Consider the following 15,738-nt stretch of genomic DNA (forward strand, 5'->3'; position numbering starts at 1 on the left):
ACACCACTTTCTGGGGAAAAGTTTCATGTGCTGTGTCTGTCAGCACAGGGACAAGTGCTGGCTTGATGCTGTGTGGGTGGGGAAAGGTAGCTAAAGGCTCTCCAGATGATTCAGATAAATGCCCTCATTCAGTGATATACCTATAGGGCTTTTCAACAAGCACAACAGGTTCACACTAAAGCCCTGGCCAAGAGGCACAACATGTTGGAGTTACATTCACAGAAGCCCAGTGTGGTGGGAGTTGTAAGGCCCCTTCTCAGGAAGGTTCACATGAAGCAGGTTCATTTTCATTGCCTGTGTCACCACCCTAAGATAAGGAGCTGTGCAGGCAGAAAGGCTGGACTGAAATTAAAGTTGAAGCTGACAAATTCTCTTTACTTGACAGTGATAAGTCCACAGCTGAAGTTCTGAGTTCTGTTCTGGGGTTCTTAGTACTTGAAAAGATGGACACCCTGGAAAGAGCTCAGGAAAGGACCACTAAGATGATTAAGAGCCTGGAACATCTTTCATATGAAGAGAGACTGAGAGTAGAGGACTGTTCAACCTGAAGATCTCAATTTATATCAACAACTAAAGGCAGGGTGCAAAGAGGTTGAAGCCAGGCTCTTTCCAGTGGTGCCCAGAGGCAGGACAAGAGACAACGGGCACAAGAAGGTTCCCTTTGCACGTGATAAAACACTTGTGAGGGTGATGGAGCACTTGTACAGATTGCTCAGGGATGATGTGGAGTTTCCTTCTCTGGAGATATTTGACAGTCATCTGGACATGTTGCTAGGTAACTTGCTCTGGGTGACCCTGCTTGAGCAAAGGAGTTGGGCTAGCTGACCTCCAGAGGTCACTTCAAACTCAACTATTCTGTGATTTTGATGCAAAAGATGGGAGACCCAGAGCTTTAGGTAGTTACAAGAGCAAAATGTAAAGACTAATTAATTGCTTGGTTACTGTTAAATGTGAAATGGGAGATGGCCAAGAGGCAGATAAGAGGAATTCAACAGTCCTGTTACCTGTATTAGACAAGGTGTGAAGGGTCTAAGCTTTGGAGCCAAAGAGTATGGGGAAGTATGCTCATTTATATGTGAGTACATAAACTGGGAACAGTCAAGAGTAAAAAAAAACCAACCCCAAACCCAAAAACGATATTACATTGTGTCAAGAACAAGCAGAGAAAGAAGTAGGGAGATAAATGTGCTAAAAGAGTAAGAGAAGGGTACTGGCAATATCTAGCCAGGAACACTATGAACACTATAGATGGAGAAGTCTGCTAAAACTGGGCTTTATGTGCAATTTTTAATTACATATTTAGAGCAATATTTTATGAGGAAAACAGTGAAGAAGGAGCTTTGACTCTTAGCTGAGAGCTTACTTTATTTCCTAGGTATGTCTCAGGTGCTGACCAGTAATAATTGCTTTTCAGCACTTTCACAGCCTCAGTGTTGTTGATACTTATTTGCTGGGGTCCATCAAACTGGCTTCGCTGAGGCTGTACACTCCTTGCTCGATACAGGTCAACAACAAGCCACCCAGTCATGTCTGATATCTGCCAAGAAGGAATAGGAATATTAATGGAGTCAGGGTTTGTGTCACTGGGGAAGCAGTCACCAAACTTTACTCCTCTCCAGATACTTATTCAAACTGATGGTTCTGCCACACTTTCATTACCTCAGCCTGACACCCAATACATGCAACTAAAGCACTGCAGGCTTGGATTGTGGCTACCTCTGTATTACATGAGAACAAAAGTATGGCTGTAATTTTTATCCCCTTGATAAGATTATTATACTTATGACTATAGTCTTCTGAGAATTACACAACTTCAAGGGCTTTGAGGTCTCTCATCCCCATTTATAGATAGGGTTGAACTGGAGAAAAGCTAAATCCAGAGGCCCAGAGGAGGGAACAAGACGACAAAACTGTTTTCTTCTCGCTCAGTTTCACACAAGCATCTCAGAATTTTGGTCACTTTGATATGTTCCTCTCTTTTTATCAACACACAAAACAGGGGAGTAAAGTCTGACCAGTTCTGCAAAGATATAGAAGGAATTTGATACTATGATAATTCGGTGGAAAAATAGCATCCCCAAAGTCCCCTAAAGAAATCAAGTTAAAAGCTCTAATTTCAGAAGAAAATGGTACTTTTAATCACTCTGTGCTCTACAAAACAGCACTGGAAATATTGCCAAGCCACTCTGGACTTGCCAGAGTGCAAGGAAACGTGTTTGGGTTTATCTTGTCAATGCAAAGAAACAGCACAAGGTCAGAAAAAAATAAATGCTTTTTTCCAGTGCATTATCACAGCCTCCACTGCAAACCAGTAGGGGCCAAAGGCTGCACTGAAATGACATACTGACTATGCTGAAGGACAGAGAAAAGCCATTTTTCTGTTAGGAGACATGCCAGAACTTGAAGTTGGACATGTCTAAGAGAACTACAGGACATTTTGCAGCTGTCTGAGGAAATAACGGATGTGGACATACCTGAGTGATGGGCCACGGTAAGCTGTCACAGACATCAGAAACCCCAAAGCAGAAACACTCTGTGCAGCCCTGAGGATTTCTTTCTTGTAAATTGTAGAATCCTGGTTTACAGAGATCACAGTTTTCACCCTCTACGTTTTCCTGTCAATGGCATACAACATTTGGTTCGCATCAGCATTATTATGGTAACAAATGCAGAGGATTAGACAGGATTTAGGCATAACAACACTCAGAAGGTAATAAAAGAAAACAGATTTCAGCACAGCAGGATTATTGAATAAGACTCAGAGCTTTAAAGTAAAACTGACTGGAAAAATTCATCAGAATTTGCCAGCTCATCAAGATCTACACATGCTCTGGCAAAGCCTTCATTGCACAGCGATTTCAGCACGTGGGCAGGGTTTGAAAAGGTTCTGCTAGCTTATCACTCCACTTGTCTGAAAACCTGGAATTTGTAGATTGCTCTGGAGAAAAGTTTGCATGTTTACTGAAGGCAGATGCTCTACAAACAGCACAGCTCACCTTTAAGACCAGGCTCGTGGAGCAATCAGTCAGCTTCAAAGAATAGCAGCATGGTAGGACTTGAAGGGACACTCCTGGACTGGATAATCTCCAGAGGTCCCTTCCAACCCCCTACCACTCTGTGATTCTGAACACTTGCTTGTGTGATTCAAGTTATGTCTGATATTTTGGATCAGATAAATCATGCAAAAGGCCTAAGAAGTGTCAGAAAAACTGTCAAACAAACCATTTTTGTAGCTCCTCCATACTGCTTCTGCACTTGGCAACCAGTACATAAATACCACCTAACATTTGGCTCAGAAAATTAACTGTAACTGCTTTAAATACTGACACAGAACTTTGTAATGAAGTTCAGCAGAACCTACAGCTGCAAGAAATTTCAAGGGGCTTGGAATATTACCAAAACTAAGAGAATGCTACAAAAATGTTCTCAATTAAACATTTCTTAGAGTTTGCATTTTGTAATCAAATAATTAAATTGTATTTCAAGTTTACATCTAATGCAGTTGTTCCAACAGGTCCTTCCAAATGCATGTTATTTCTTCATGCAAAACAGATGTTACAAACATATCCTTTCACAGAATCCCTGCAGGGTGGGAGTTGGAAAGGACTTCTAGTGATCATCTAGTCCAATCCCCCCTGCTAAAGCAGGCTCCCCCACAGCAGGATTCCCAGGATCACAATGTCCAGGTGGGTTTGGAATCTCTCCAGAGAAGGAGACTTCACAACCTCTTGGGGCAGCCTGTTCTGTCTTTCTCACAGGCAAAAAGCTATCCTTTGTGTTTAGGTGGAATTTCCAGTGTTCCAGTTTGTGTCTTTTGTCCCTTGTCCTGTCCATGGGCATCACTGAAAAGAATTTGGCCCCATTCTCTCAAAACCCACCCTTTAGCTGTTGATCAGCATTTAGAAGATCCCCTCTCAGGCTGCTCTTGTCCAGGCTAAACAGCCCCAGGTGTTTCTGCCTTTCCTCCTCACAGAGGTGCTCCGGTCCCCTCAGCACAGTTGTAGCCATGCACTGTCCTCTCTCCTGTGGTTCCCTGTCTCTGCAGAACCGAGGAGCCCAGAACTGGAACCAGGACTCAGGATGTGGCCTCACTCAGTCAGAGTAGAGAGGGAGGAGAACCTCATTCCACCTGCTGGCCACTCTCTTCTTTATGCACGCCAGGAAACCCTTGGCCTTCTTGGCCGTAAGAGCATGTTGATGGTTGCTGGTGAATTTGCTGAACACCAGCAATCCCAGGTCCTTCTCCATGGACCTACTTTCCAGCAGGTCACCCCCTTACCTGTACCGGTGCAGGGGGTCATTCCTTCCCAGGTGCAGGGCTCCACACTTGCCCTTATTGAATGAACTTCAAGAGGTTCCCCTCTGCTCAACTCTTGTGTGGCCCATTATTGTGGAAAATAATGTCAGCAATTTACAGAAATACTAATTCGATGTTAAAGGGAGAGGGGGGGAAAAGAGAGGGGGGAAAAGAGAGGGGGGAAAAGAGAGGGGGGAAAAGAGAGGGGGGAAAAGAGAGGGGGGAAAAGAGAGGGGGGAAAAGAGAGGGGGGAAAAGAGAGGGGGGAAAAGAGAAGGGGGAAAAGAGAGGGGGGAAAAGAGAAGGGGGAAAAGAGAAGGGGGAAAAGAGAAGGGGGAAAAGAGAGGGGGGAAAAGAGAGGGGGGAAAAGAGAAGGGGGAAAAGAGAGGGGGGAAAAGAGAGGGGGGAAAAGAGAGGGGAGGAAAAGGGAGGGGGGAAAAGAGAGGGAGGAAAAGAGAGAGGGGAAAAGAGAGGGGGGAAAAGGGGGGGGGAAGAGAGGGAGGGAAAAGAGAGGGGGAGAAAAGGGGGGGGGAAGAGAGGGGGAGAAAGGGGGGGGGGGGGAAAGAAGGGGGAAAGAGTTATCACGCTTTTCAGTACAGAGAACAGATAATCTGAAGCTCTAGGTCATGAGGTGCACAGTTACACCAGGCTACTTGCTACAAAAGAAATGATCTCTCTAGTTAATAATTCCCTCATTAAGGTCACAAATCAATACACAGATTCTATCTGACCTAAAAATGACAGTTTAGTACTCACTTTGCAAAGGCAAGGCTCTGTGCATGGATCTTCATTAATGCTCCCAACCAGGCTGCAGTTACAACGCAAGCAGTTTGGAAAGCCCCGATAGCCAAACGCACAGCGATCGCATTTTTCTCCTGCAAAACCTTCTCTGCACTGACACTGACCTGGCCAAGTCCCTTGAAAAGTAAACAGAGATACAAATTAAAAAAAACAGAGAAGGCAGTAGGATGGATCCAAGGTAATTTAGCATTCCTTTTTTAATCACACTCCATGTCATGTTCCACTCAGGCACATGGAAAATATCTCACTATCTTTATGGCTTAGTGGTGGATTGTGTAGAGCAGGATAGTGGTTGTGCTTGATGATCTTGAAGGTCTTTTCCAACCTAAATGATTCTGTCTGTTTCTTTGTGGTTGAGTACCAGATGTATGCAAGCTGCAGCAAAATGGATTTTGTGACAACTTTTAACAGCATTCATAGAATCAGAGAGTAGTTTTGGTTGGAAAACACCTTGAAGATCATCAAATTCAATTGTTAATGCAGTGCTCCCAAGTCCACCACTAAACCATGTCCCTCAGCACCACATCTATATGACTTTTAAACCCCCCCAGGCATGGGAGCTTCACCACTGCCCCAGGTGGCCTCTTCCAGGGCTTGAAACCCCTTTTGTGGAAGAAATTGGTTTTTCACATCCAACCTAAACCTCCTCTGGCGCAACTTATGAACTCACAGAATACATCTGTTTGGAAAAGACCTCAGAGATCATTCAGTCCAACCCTCAACCCAGCATTGGAGGGTCAACATTAAACCATGTCCCCAAGCATCAGGTCCACATACTGCTTATACACCTCCAGGGACAGTGACTTGACCACTGCCCTGGGCAGACCATTCCAAAGTTTGATAACCCTTTCAGTGAAGAAATATTTCCTAACATCCATCCTAAACCTCCCCTGGCACAGCTTGAAACTGTTTCCTCAACTTGAGGCTGGGAGAAGCGATGAACCCCACCTCATTCCAACTTCCTTTCAGAGAGATGCAGAGAGGGAGGTCTTCCCTCAGCCTCCTTTTCTCCAGATTAAATAATCCCAGTTCCCTCAGTCACTCCTCAAAAGATTTATGCCTTCAGCCAGTTTTGGAGCTGGGTAGGAGCAGCCTCTTCTCCTTGGTGTCAAGTGACAGGACTAGAGGAAATGGTTTCAAGCTGCGCCAGGAGTGGTTTAGGCTGAATGTTAGGAAATACTTTGCTGAAAGGGTTGTCAAACACCAGAATGGTCTGCCCAAGGGTAGTGGTGGAGTCACTGTCCCTGTAAGTGTTCAAGCAACTTGTGGACCTGGTGCTTAGGGGCATAGCTTAGTGTTGACCCTTTGCAGGGTCAAGGGGTACATAGGATGGCCTTTGATACCTCTTGCAACCAGATGTATTCTGTGGTTCTGTATTGCCCTTCTTCAGACCTCCTCCAGCACCTTAATGTCCTTCTTTGAGTGAGAGGCCCAAACTGAACTCAATATTCAAGGTGTGGCCTCACCAGTGTCCAGTAGAGTGGCAATCACTGCCTTAGCTCTTCCCTACTCATAACCAACAAATATTGATCCTTCACATGGTTTCACAGAGTTAGAGCCCACAATCTCCAAACAAGAACACATTCAGAGATCTAACAAACCTCACATTCCTAGAAGTATAATGTCTCACCTCGCCTTCCTGAATATTGTTTTGAAGTAGAACTTAACTGAGAGCCATTCACAGGCTCCCTCAAACCTCAATGTCTAGAAATATACCCAGATGTGAATCATAGAGGACAGGAGCTTCCCACTTCCTTACCACGCTGTGAGTCCGAATGGTGCTTGTCTTTAACGCAGTCAGAACTCACGGAGCCGAAGGGGTTGCAGCCACAGGGATAGCAGGGATGGTCATCATAGGGAGAAACCTGCAAAACAAATGTTCTCTGTCAAAGCCTCAAATTATTCACTGGGAAAAGTAAAGTTACATCTGTTTCTTGTCTGGGATCAGCAGAGCTTAACACTTCTCCTATGAGGACAGGAAAAGAAAACAGAGGTCGTTTATCCTGGAGAAGAGAAGGCTCCAGGGACATCTTCTTGTGGCCTTTCATCACTCAGAGGAGCAGATCAGAAAGATGGGGTTGGACTTTTTATCAGGGCCTGTTGTGACAGGACAAGGGGTGATGGTTTTCAGCTAAAAGAAGGAGATTTAGGCTGGAGAGAAGGAAAAAATTGTTTACAGTGAGTGTGGTGAAACCCTGGCCCAAGTTGCCCAGAGAAGTGGTAGAAGCTCCATCCCTGGAAACATTCCAGGGTGGATAGGGCTGTGAGCAACCTGCTCTAGTTGCAGATGTCTCTGCTCACAGCAGCAGGATTGTACTAGGTGACTTTTAAAGGTCCCTTTCAACCCAAACCATCCTAGGATTATATGAACTGATGAATGAAGGCTGGAAAAGGTAACAAACACCCAACAGAAGTTCAGCTTGACCTGGAATGTTTCCAGAGATGGAGCTTCTACCACCTTTCTGGGCAACTTGGGCCAGGGTTTCACCACCCTCAGCACCAAATTCTGCCTTGTCTCTAGCCTAAATCTCCTCTCTTTTAATTTAAAATCATCACCATTTTCCTTGTACATCTACATTTTCACACTAGACTTCAGGTTTCATCTCTTTTTTTTTTCCTTCAATAACTTGACCTGCCCCTCCATGAAACTAGGCAGCCATTTCTTCCCTGAAAGTTTTGGCAGTGTCGTCTATAAAAATAATATGAATCCTCTATAGATCTCAGCTATCCTGCAACTGATAAAAAGATAAATATGAATGACAATGAACTCAAATGTACATCATCACACCATGTTCTCATTCACCAAAACATCAAAATGACATTTTCCAGGTCTTACATTGTGTGGTCTGAAATATCCATCAGCACAGGTTTCGCAGTTGATCCCAGCAGTGTGTTGAGTGCAGTTCAAACAGACACCACCTCCTATGTACTGTCCATGAATGTCCATGCTCCTTTTTTGCTCTGCAATGCTCTGGTTGTAATAACAATCTTCTGCTTTGTTATGACAGTTGCACTCTGAGGAAGAATGGAAAAGAAACCAGAATTTTGTTATTATTGTTCACATTGTATAACAATTCCTAGAACAGTGACAGTCCTCAAAGTGGAAAATGTAAGTAGAAGAGGCTATCAATTCACCTCAAAATGTGGTGGTTTGTTTTTTTCCTGCCCTTTAACCATGCTATAGAACTTGGCAGTCTTAATACGTTTAATTGTTTAGGGAGTAAGTGCATTTCAAAACCTCTGTCACTGGAAGTGTTCTGCAGACCTAAGACAATCCCATCAGGCTTGATGTCAATAATGATATGAGCTTTCAGCAATAATTAGTCTTTAATTTTCTGTCCTCTGCATTAAAGAAAATCAGCCTAATTCTTCTCTTGGTTGTCTTACATACAAAAAACACATGAGCAGTCAACAATGCCAGGACACACGTGTGACATTGATTTAGGTTAGAGGATACTTTGCTCCAGACAGTCATAGAGTGACACAGAATCATAGAATCATTTAGACTGGAAGATACCTTCCAGATCAAGTCCAAGCACTGTCATGTCCCCACTAAACCATGTCCCTCAGCACCACATCTACACAGTTTTTCAATTCCTCCAGGGATGGGGACTCCACCACTGCCCTTTGTAGCCTGTTCAAGAGCTTGGCAACCCTTTTGGGGATGAAATTTTAACTAATGTCCAACCTAAACCTCCCACGGAAAAACCTGAGGTGTTTTTCTCTTGTCCTCTCGCTTGTTACACGGGAGAAGAGACCAACACCCACCTTGCCCCAATCTCCTCTCAGGGAGTTGTAGAGAGTGAGGAGGTCTCCCCTCAGCCTCCTTTTCTCCAGGCTGTACAAGCCCAGTTCCCTCAGCTGCTCTAGACTCTTCACCAGTTTTGTTGCTCTTCCTTGGACACAAAACATCTTATGGACATTCAGGCTTATGACAAGACCCCAACTAAAACCAACCTTATTTTTTTTTCATTTGGGACTGCAGATTTAATCTATTAGGTTCTTAACTTTCTACAGCAGGTGCATCAGCAGTACAAAGAGAAAGAACTAGCCCTAGAAACACCTTCAGCCATAATGGCACAGGTTAAATCAATCTGTCAGGTAATCTAGAATGCAAATGGCCAATAGGGACTTTCTTTCACACTACCTGGTATCTGAACAATGTGGCTATATAAAAGGACTAATCTAAATCTGATATTTTTTACAGGACTAAAATCAACCCCCAGTTCTCTTTGAAAATGAGATTCTGAAAACTTTACTACATGCTTGACATGATCTACACAGTTATGATAGGAAGTAGGTCCTCTACCTTCTACCTCATGAAGACAAGAGTTTGTAGATTTTCCTTGGCTACTGGTATAGACATTTGGGTTTTTTTCTTTGGTATTAGTGTAGATCTGTATAGAAAAGCAACCTCAAGCAAGAAAATAAGCATTTTGAAACATCTAAACTTCTGCACATACTTACTCTCACATTTGTTCCCAGCAGAAATGGTTCCTGGTCTCCATGGTTTCTGGTGGTAGCCTGGACAGCACTTGTTGCAGCTCTCTCCACATGTGTTGTGCTCACACTGGCACTGCAATTTCTAACAATAAAAAAGTCACTTCTTTAAGTTATCCATTAAAAAAAATATCTATTTTGATGCATGCTGTCAAAAGCCTGCCTCCAAAAAAACATCAGGAATCACAAATATGCCACAATCAGCACTGGACTACTCAACCGTGTTGTATCAGCTGTTGGGGAGTAGCTTTTCTACAAAAGAAGAGACAAATCTCCTGGGCTGCAAGAGAGACTGTTACTTGTTAAGCCCCTTAAATTGTTTCAATTTAATGCCAAATAAGAAGAACTTACTTCAAGAAAGTTATGTCACCAGAGAGCCAGGTAAGACTGCACAGAAAGGGAAGAAAATTACAGCATGCAATTTAGAATCATAGAATCCTCTTGGCTGGAAAAGACCTTTAAGATCATTGTATTCAATCACTATCTAACTCTACCAAGTCTGTTCCTCAGCACCACATCTCTCCAGTTTTTAAACACCTCCAGGGATGGAGATTCAACCTCATCCATGAGGAGCCTGTTCAGTGGTTGAGAACCCTTTCAGTAAAGAAATTTCTTGTAATGTCCAATCTAAAACTCCCCTGGTGCAACCTGAGGGCATTTCCTTTTGTCCTATTACTTGTTACTGACTCCCACTTGGCCCCTTTCAGGGAGCTACAGAGCATCAGTAAGTCTTCCCTCAGCCTCTTTTTCTCCTGGCCGAACAAGCACCATTTCCTCAACTCCATCTCACAGGAGCTGCTCTCCACACCAGTTTCTCTAAGACTTGCGCCAGCACCTCAGTGTCCTTGGAGTGAGGGGCCCAAAACTGAACCAACCATATCACAGAATGTTAGGACTGGAATAAGTCTTGAAAGATCACCTTGTCCAACCCCCCTGCCAGAGCAGGATCACCTATACCAGATCACACTGGAATGCATCCAGACAGGTTTTGAGCATCTCCAGAGAGGGAAACTCCACAACCTCTCTGCACAGCCTGCAAAATATCTTTTAGCCTCCTCTGTCTCATCCTCCTTAGGCAATTTTTTTTTCCTTTTAATTAGAAAAGTTGCTTAGTGAAATTGAATTAATGAAATTGAAGGATACCTTTGTGACTTCATCCAGAGGACAGCTTCGAGCGTGGCCATAACAAATGCACATGCCACCAACAGAGATGTCCTTTATTGAATAGTAGTACTACAGAGGGGAAAAAAAGGAGAAGAAGAGTTAAAAAATGGATGAATAAGAGACTTTCACATGCATTTACATCTTCCTACTTACTCTGGAAAACAAAATACCAGCATTTGACTATACTGTGTCTTAAAAAATAAAAACACTTGAAAACAAAAGAAGCTTTGAATTTCTGCCTCTTGGGGAAAACTTCCCATTTGTGATTTTTATGTTGGCCTTTTTTTTCCCTCTCACGAGTTTAACTCACTTGTACAAAGTTGACTTCTAAGTAAGCATGCACAGCATCCTCAGCTCCAGGAAAGACCACCAAGTATGGCCTCAGCCAAAATATCCTTGTACAAAAATCCTTTTCCCACCCTCTGAGACACCATGAAGCATAACTAATTAATGTATTCCAATTTTAGTCTGAAGAGTAAGAGCTTGTTTTCCTAAAATAGGAACTCTCCCTTCCCTTAAAACCAGTTTGTGCACTCACTTCCAGGGCAGCTCTTTGCCACCAGTGTGTTATTCTATCCACATTCTTTGGTTAAAGTATCAGTGATACAGCGGAACAGAACCCAGGTGGTGAGCAACATACACAAGGATTTAATTTTCAAGGCAAGGAAGAGGCAGGAAATGACCATCTGGGTTCAGTTACAGCTGCAGTATCAACATAGTTAGCCTGTTGGGTGTCCTGGGAAGTATCTACACTACAAGGAGATGAAAAAAGAAACACTTTTTGAGGATACTTCTAAAGAAAGAGTTCAAGTCACTCTCAGACCTAATAACCCTACAGTCATCTGGTTCAGGGAGAGGAGATGGCCCTGGGTGGTCAGACATGCTGCCTCCCAGGCTGTTATTTCTTTGAAGGATCTTGAAGCTGGAGCAAACTATCTTCTTTGAGTTCCTACTAAGTTTGTTTCAATGTTTTTAAATTTGTTATTTAGTGTTTTAATATTATTTTGTTTTCATGTTATGGGCTTGAATCATTTGGAGACTTCTGAGCAGAAGGTCCTTAGCTATGGAGAAGGAGGCAAAGTCTGAGAAAAGCAGGACAAAAGCAGAGCTCCATTTCTCACTGTGTTCCCTGCTTCACCTCCTTTGTCTTGTTTTCTTAAAACTCAAAGGTCTGGCTAACCGCAGCTGTGTGCAGCTTGAAGCTGAATGGGAGGCCAACACTAAGCAAATGCCTCACAGAAATAAATAAATAAATAGAAGACAGAAAAAAAAAAGGTGCTGCTAGAAAAGTTCTCCAGCAGCTCTTTTATAAGACTGTGTAAAAGAAACTAACAAAATGGGTACCAACAACAACTCAATGTGAAATCTTCAAAACACAACCTAGAAAGCTGGAATGTGGTGATCTTGGTTGAAGATGATTGCACGAGACACAAGGTGAGATACCAGGATTTGGGAGCCCTGCCCAATAAGACTCACATCTTGAAGACGAAGATGTGCAGATTTTCATGCAAAGGTGAACTAAGTAGTGCTTGGTGGGATAGTACTAAGCAAGTCCTATATGAGGCATGCATGTGGTGGGTTAATGCCTTTTTCTGAAAACAAAAGAAGAAAGCAGGGTGGAGGGCTTGTGGGTACTTTACCCTCCCTGAAGGGCGTTTCCCCCTGCGAAAGCTGAGTCTGTTCCACTCCCCCCTCCCTGCCCAGCTAGGGTATAAAAAGCAGGACATCATAGCTGTTGGATCTCCTTTTTGGCTCCTGCCTCTGCTGGATGACAGCTACTGCAGCTGCCCTCCTGCTCCTCAGCCACGTGGCCAGACCTGATCCTTTTCCCTGCTGCCTCCGCACCTCCTCAGAGAAAGACTGGTTTTGTATTATTCTTTTCTGTCCCCCTCCCATCCATTCTTGTTCCTTGCCCTTGTGAACCTTTTTTTTGAACCTTTTTTTTTTGCCCTGTTATTGTCATACATATATATATATATATATATATATATAATCTGAAGAAAAAATTATTTGCCTCTCTACTTCCAAGCTGACTCCAGATTGTTGTTTAGTGGATTTGTTCCTTACCCTTTTCTTTTTTCCCTCTCCCTGTTTGGAGGGAGGAGGGGTGGGGAGTGGGGAAGAGATTCTCAGCCTTTTCCCCATTTGAGCTTTTAACTCTCAGTTAAGGCTCAAATCACTACAATGCAGAACAAGCAGAATATCCCTATTTTATGTTTCAGATATGCTGCAGCTGAAAGGATAGTTCCATAACCAAGGTTAACCTTAAAAGTACCCACGAAACCCTGACCAAATCCCTGTTCCTTCCTCCTTTCTGCCCTCAGTTATCAGACCACACTGAAGCATTGTCAACACACAGGGATCACACATGTCAGAGAAGTCACAAATTGCAAGAGTCCTGTTGCTGCACAAAGAGTCGGTTGTGGATATTCTTTAAGAATAAGAGCTACAACTCATCAGAAAGTTCTGCTTTCTAGAAAAAACTGAAGGCACTGATGTCCTTATCTACGACTTTCAGGTAAATGAAGGCCAAGACAGCAAAACACAAAAGTAGAAATACTTCAAGGTACTTCAGTCTTGATAGGTACTGGTGTTAAGGGCTCCAATACTGAATTTCTGTGAGAGTTTGAAGCAGTCAGTTTAAGTGCCTGCTGCCTCCGTTTTCTCAGTTTAAAAATCTGACAAGATCAGTCAATACTCTCAAAATTCTAATCTGAGTGTTTTACATTATTTCACAGGCTTTAAAACAACTGACTGCAACAGACTTTAAAAAACCAAAAACAAACAAAAGAACAAATAAAACCTCATAAGACATAAAAAACCATAGCAGCAAAGTCATCACATCAAGTATTTGTATGAATCTTTGTGGTTAGAAGAGCCTTCTAAGATTCTAGTCCAACCATTATCTAACTTTACCAACTCCAGTGCTAAACCATATCCCTCAGCACCACATCTCTGCCTCTTTGAAACAACTTCAGGGATGGGTATTCAGCCACTTGCCCTGAGGAGACTCTCCAGTCTTTGAGTGGCCTTTCATTGAAGAATTTTCTTCTAGTATGCAACCTCAACCTCTGCTGGTGCAACCTGAGGCATCAAAACTCATCAAAAAATCAAAATTCACAATGGCACAGTTGCCAAATAGTTATTTTTATGAATCAGAGCATTGGGTCCTAAAATCCTTGATATACCAGAATAGGTACAGCAGTAGTTGAATGAAGAGCAACCTCAGGTGACATTTCCAACAGCCAAATCACATTTATTATGCTGAAAAAGCATTATAAATAACATAAGCAATTTACACAAGCAAATAAGGCAAAAAGCAACCAGTTAAACAGGCTCTAAAAAGCATTTTTTTGAAGTTTTGTTCTGACAAAGTATCACACTGAATATCATTTATGAAGAATCCACTTACCCTTCTGGTGACAATGGGGTCTAGTTCTTTTGGATCATTATGGCTGAGAGTCATGAGGTCAGCATTAAGAGTTCGGATGCGCTGCAGTCGTAGGCGAATGTATCGTGCGGAAGTGAACTCCAAAAGCTTCTGTGAAGGATCATCAGCACTGGGCCTACCATTGATCAGTGACGTGTGAATCTAGAAAGAGATACTGACTTAATTATAAACAGTGTAGGTTGGGGACTGACCTGCTGGAGAGCAGTGCACAAGAGAGGCACCTGAGGGTGCTGGTGGGTAGATGGATGGCCATGAGCCAGCAATGTGCCCTTGTGGCTAAGAAGGCCAATGGCATCCTGGGATGTATTAGAAGGGCTGTGGTTAATCAATCCAAAGAGTTTCTCTTTCCCCTCTACTCTGCCCTGGTGAGGCCATATCTGGAATATTGTTTCCAGTTCTGGGCCTCTCAGTTCAAGAAAGACCTCAGGGAACTGCTTGAAAGAGTCCAGTGAAGAGCCACAAAGATGAGGAAAGGAGTGGAACATCTCCCTTACAAGGAAAGGCAGAAGGAGCTGGGGCTTTAGCTTAGAGAAGAGGAGACTGAAGGGTGACTTCTTTAATGTTTACAAATATGTGAAGGCCAAGTGTTGGGAGGGCAGAACCAGGTTATTTTCAGTGATGTCCAATGATAGGACAAGGGGCAATGGGTGAAAGCTGGAGCACAGGAAGTTTCACGTGAACATAAGGAAAATCTTTTTCACTGTGAGAGTGATAAAACACTTTAACAGGCTGCCAAGAGAGGTGGTAGAGTCTCCTTCTCTGGAGATATTGAAAACCCACCTGGATGTGTTTTTGTGTGATCTACTCTAGGTGATCCTGCTCTGGCAGGGGTTTGCACTAGATGATTTCCAAGGTCCCTTTCAACCTTTAAAGTTCTCTGATTCTGTGTGCTAATTGTGATTAATTTCCAATAACAAACATCTTAGTGTGAGAATAAAAACCACAGAACTTCATATTGTTTTCCAACAACTCAGCATAGTTAGCTAACATCTCATCTAGTTGCAGTGTTCCCTCTGACTGCAGGAGGGTTGGACTAGGTGTTCTCTAAAAGGCTCCTTTCAATCCAAAGCATTCTGATTCTACGATAAACTACCTGGAATTCTTCCCTTCCCTATCCTCTACCTGCAGGCAGAATTTCTGCTTCCTGACTGACACAGTCAGTTGAGAAACCAACACTCCTGGCTCGTCATAGTCTCATGTCTCCCAGACTTGTGAGGGGATTGCATGAAGAGAAAAACAGTATCAAAAGTTTGTCCTTAAGTCCCATGGTCTTCCTTCCTATGCCTTATTGAGATGGAACGTGTAATTCTGTCCATAAGCAAAGGTTTTTCCCTTCAAGTATTCTTTAAAGGTCATCTAATCCACCCCCACGCAGTAAGCACAGACAACTGCAACTACAGCAGCTTGTTCAGAGTGCCAGACAACCTGACCTGGAAAGGTTACAGGAATGGGGCATCTACCACCACTCTGGGCAATCTGGGACAGCGTCTCACTACCAACCACAGAAAAAAATACCTATTTCTCTC

At 43.2% G+C, this 15,738-nt stretch overlaps 1 protein-coding gene across 1 annotated transcript in view; it reads right to left on the reverse strand.

Annotated features, from left to right (window-relative positions):
- The window catches only part of LAMA1 (laminin subunit alpha 1), a 118,877-nt gene that overhangs the window by 75,317 nt on the left and 27,822 nt on the right, over positions 1–15,738 (reverse strand). Inside the window, exons 5-12 of the mRNA XM_068168614.1 lie at positions 14,174–14,353; positions 10,741–10,830; positions 9,565–9,682; positions 7,934–8,112; positions 6,857–6,962; positions 5,053–5,213; positions 2,475–2,615; positions 1,364–1,537 (exon numbers count right to left, since the gene is read on the reverse strand). Of these exons, the coding sequence (XP_068024715.1) occupies positions 1,364–1,537; positions 2,475–2,615; positions 5,053–5,213; positions 6,857–6,962; positions 7,934–8,112; positions 9,565–9,682; positions 10,741–10,830; positions 14,174–14,353 (1,149 nt within the window). The remainder of the gene's footprint in view (positions 1–1,363; positions 1,538–2,474; positions 2,616–5,052; positions 5,214–6,856; positions 6,963–7,933; positions 8,113–9,564; positions 9,683–10,740; positions 10,831–14,173; positions 14,354–15,738) is intronic.

The sequence above is a fragment of the Melanerpes formicivorus genome, unplaced genomic scaffold (genome assembly GCF_026170545.1).
Source record: "Melanerpes formicivorus ecotype bairdi unplaced genomic scaffold, bMelFor1.0.p_v2 SCAF_143, whole genome shotgun sequence".
NCBI lineage: Eukaryota > Metazoa > Chordata > Aves > Piciformes > Picidae > Melanerpes > Melanerpes formicivorus.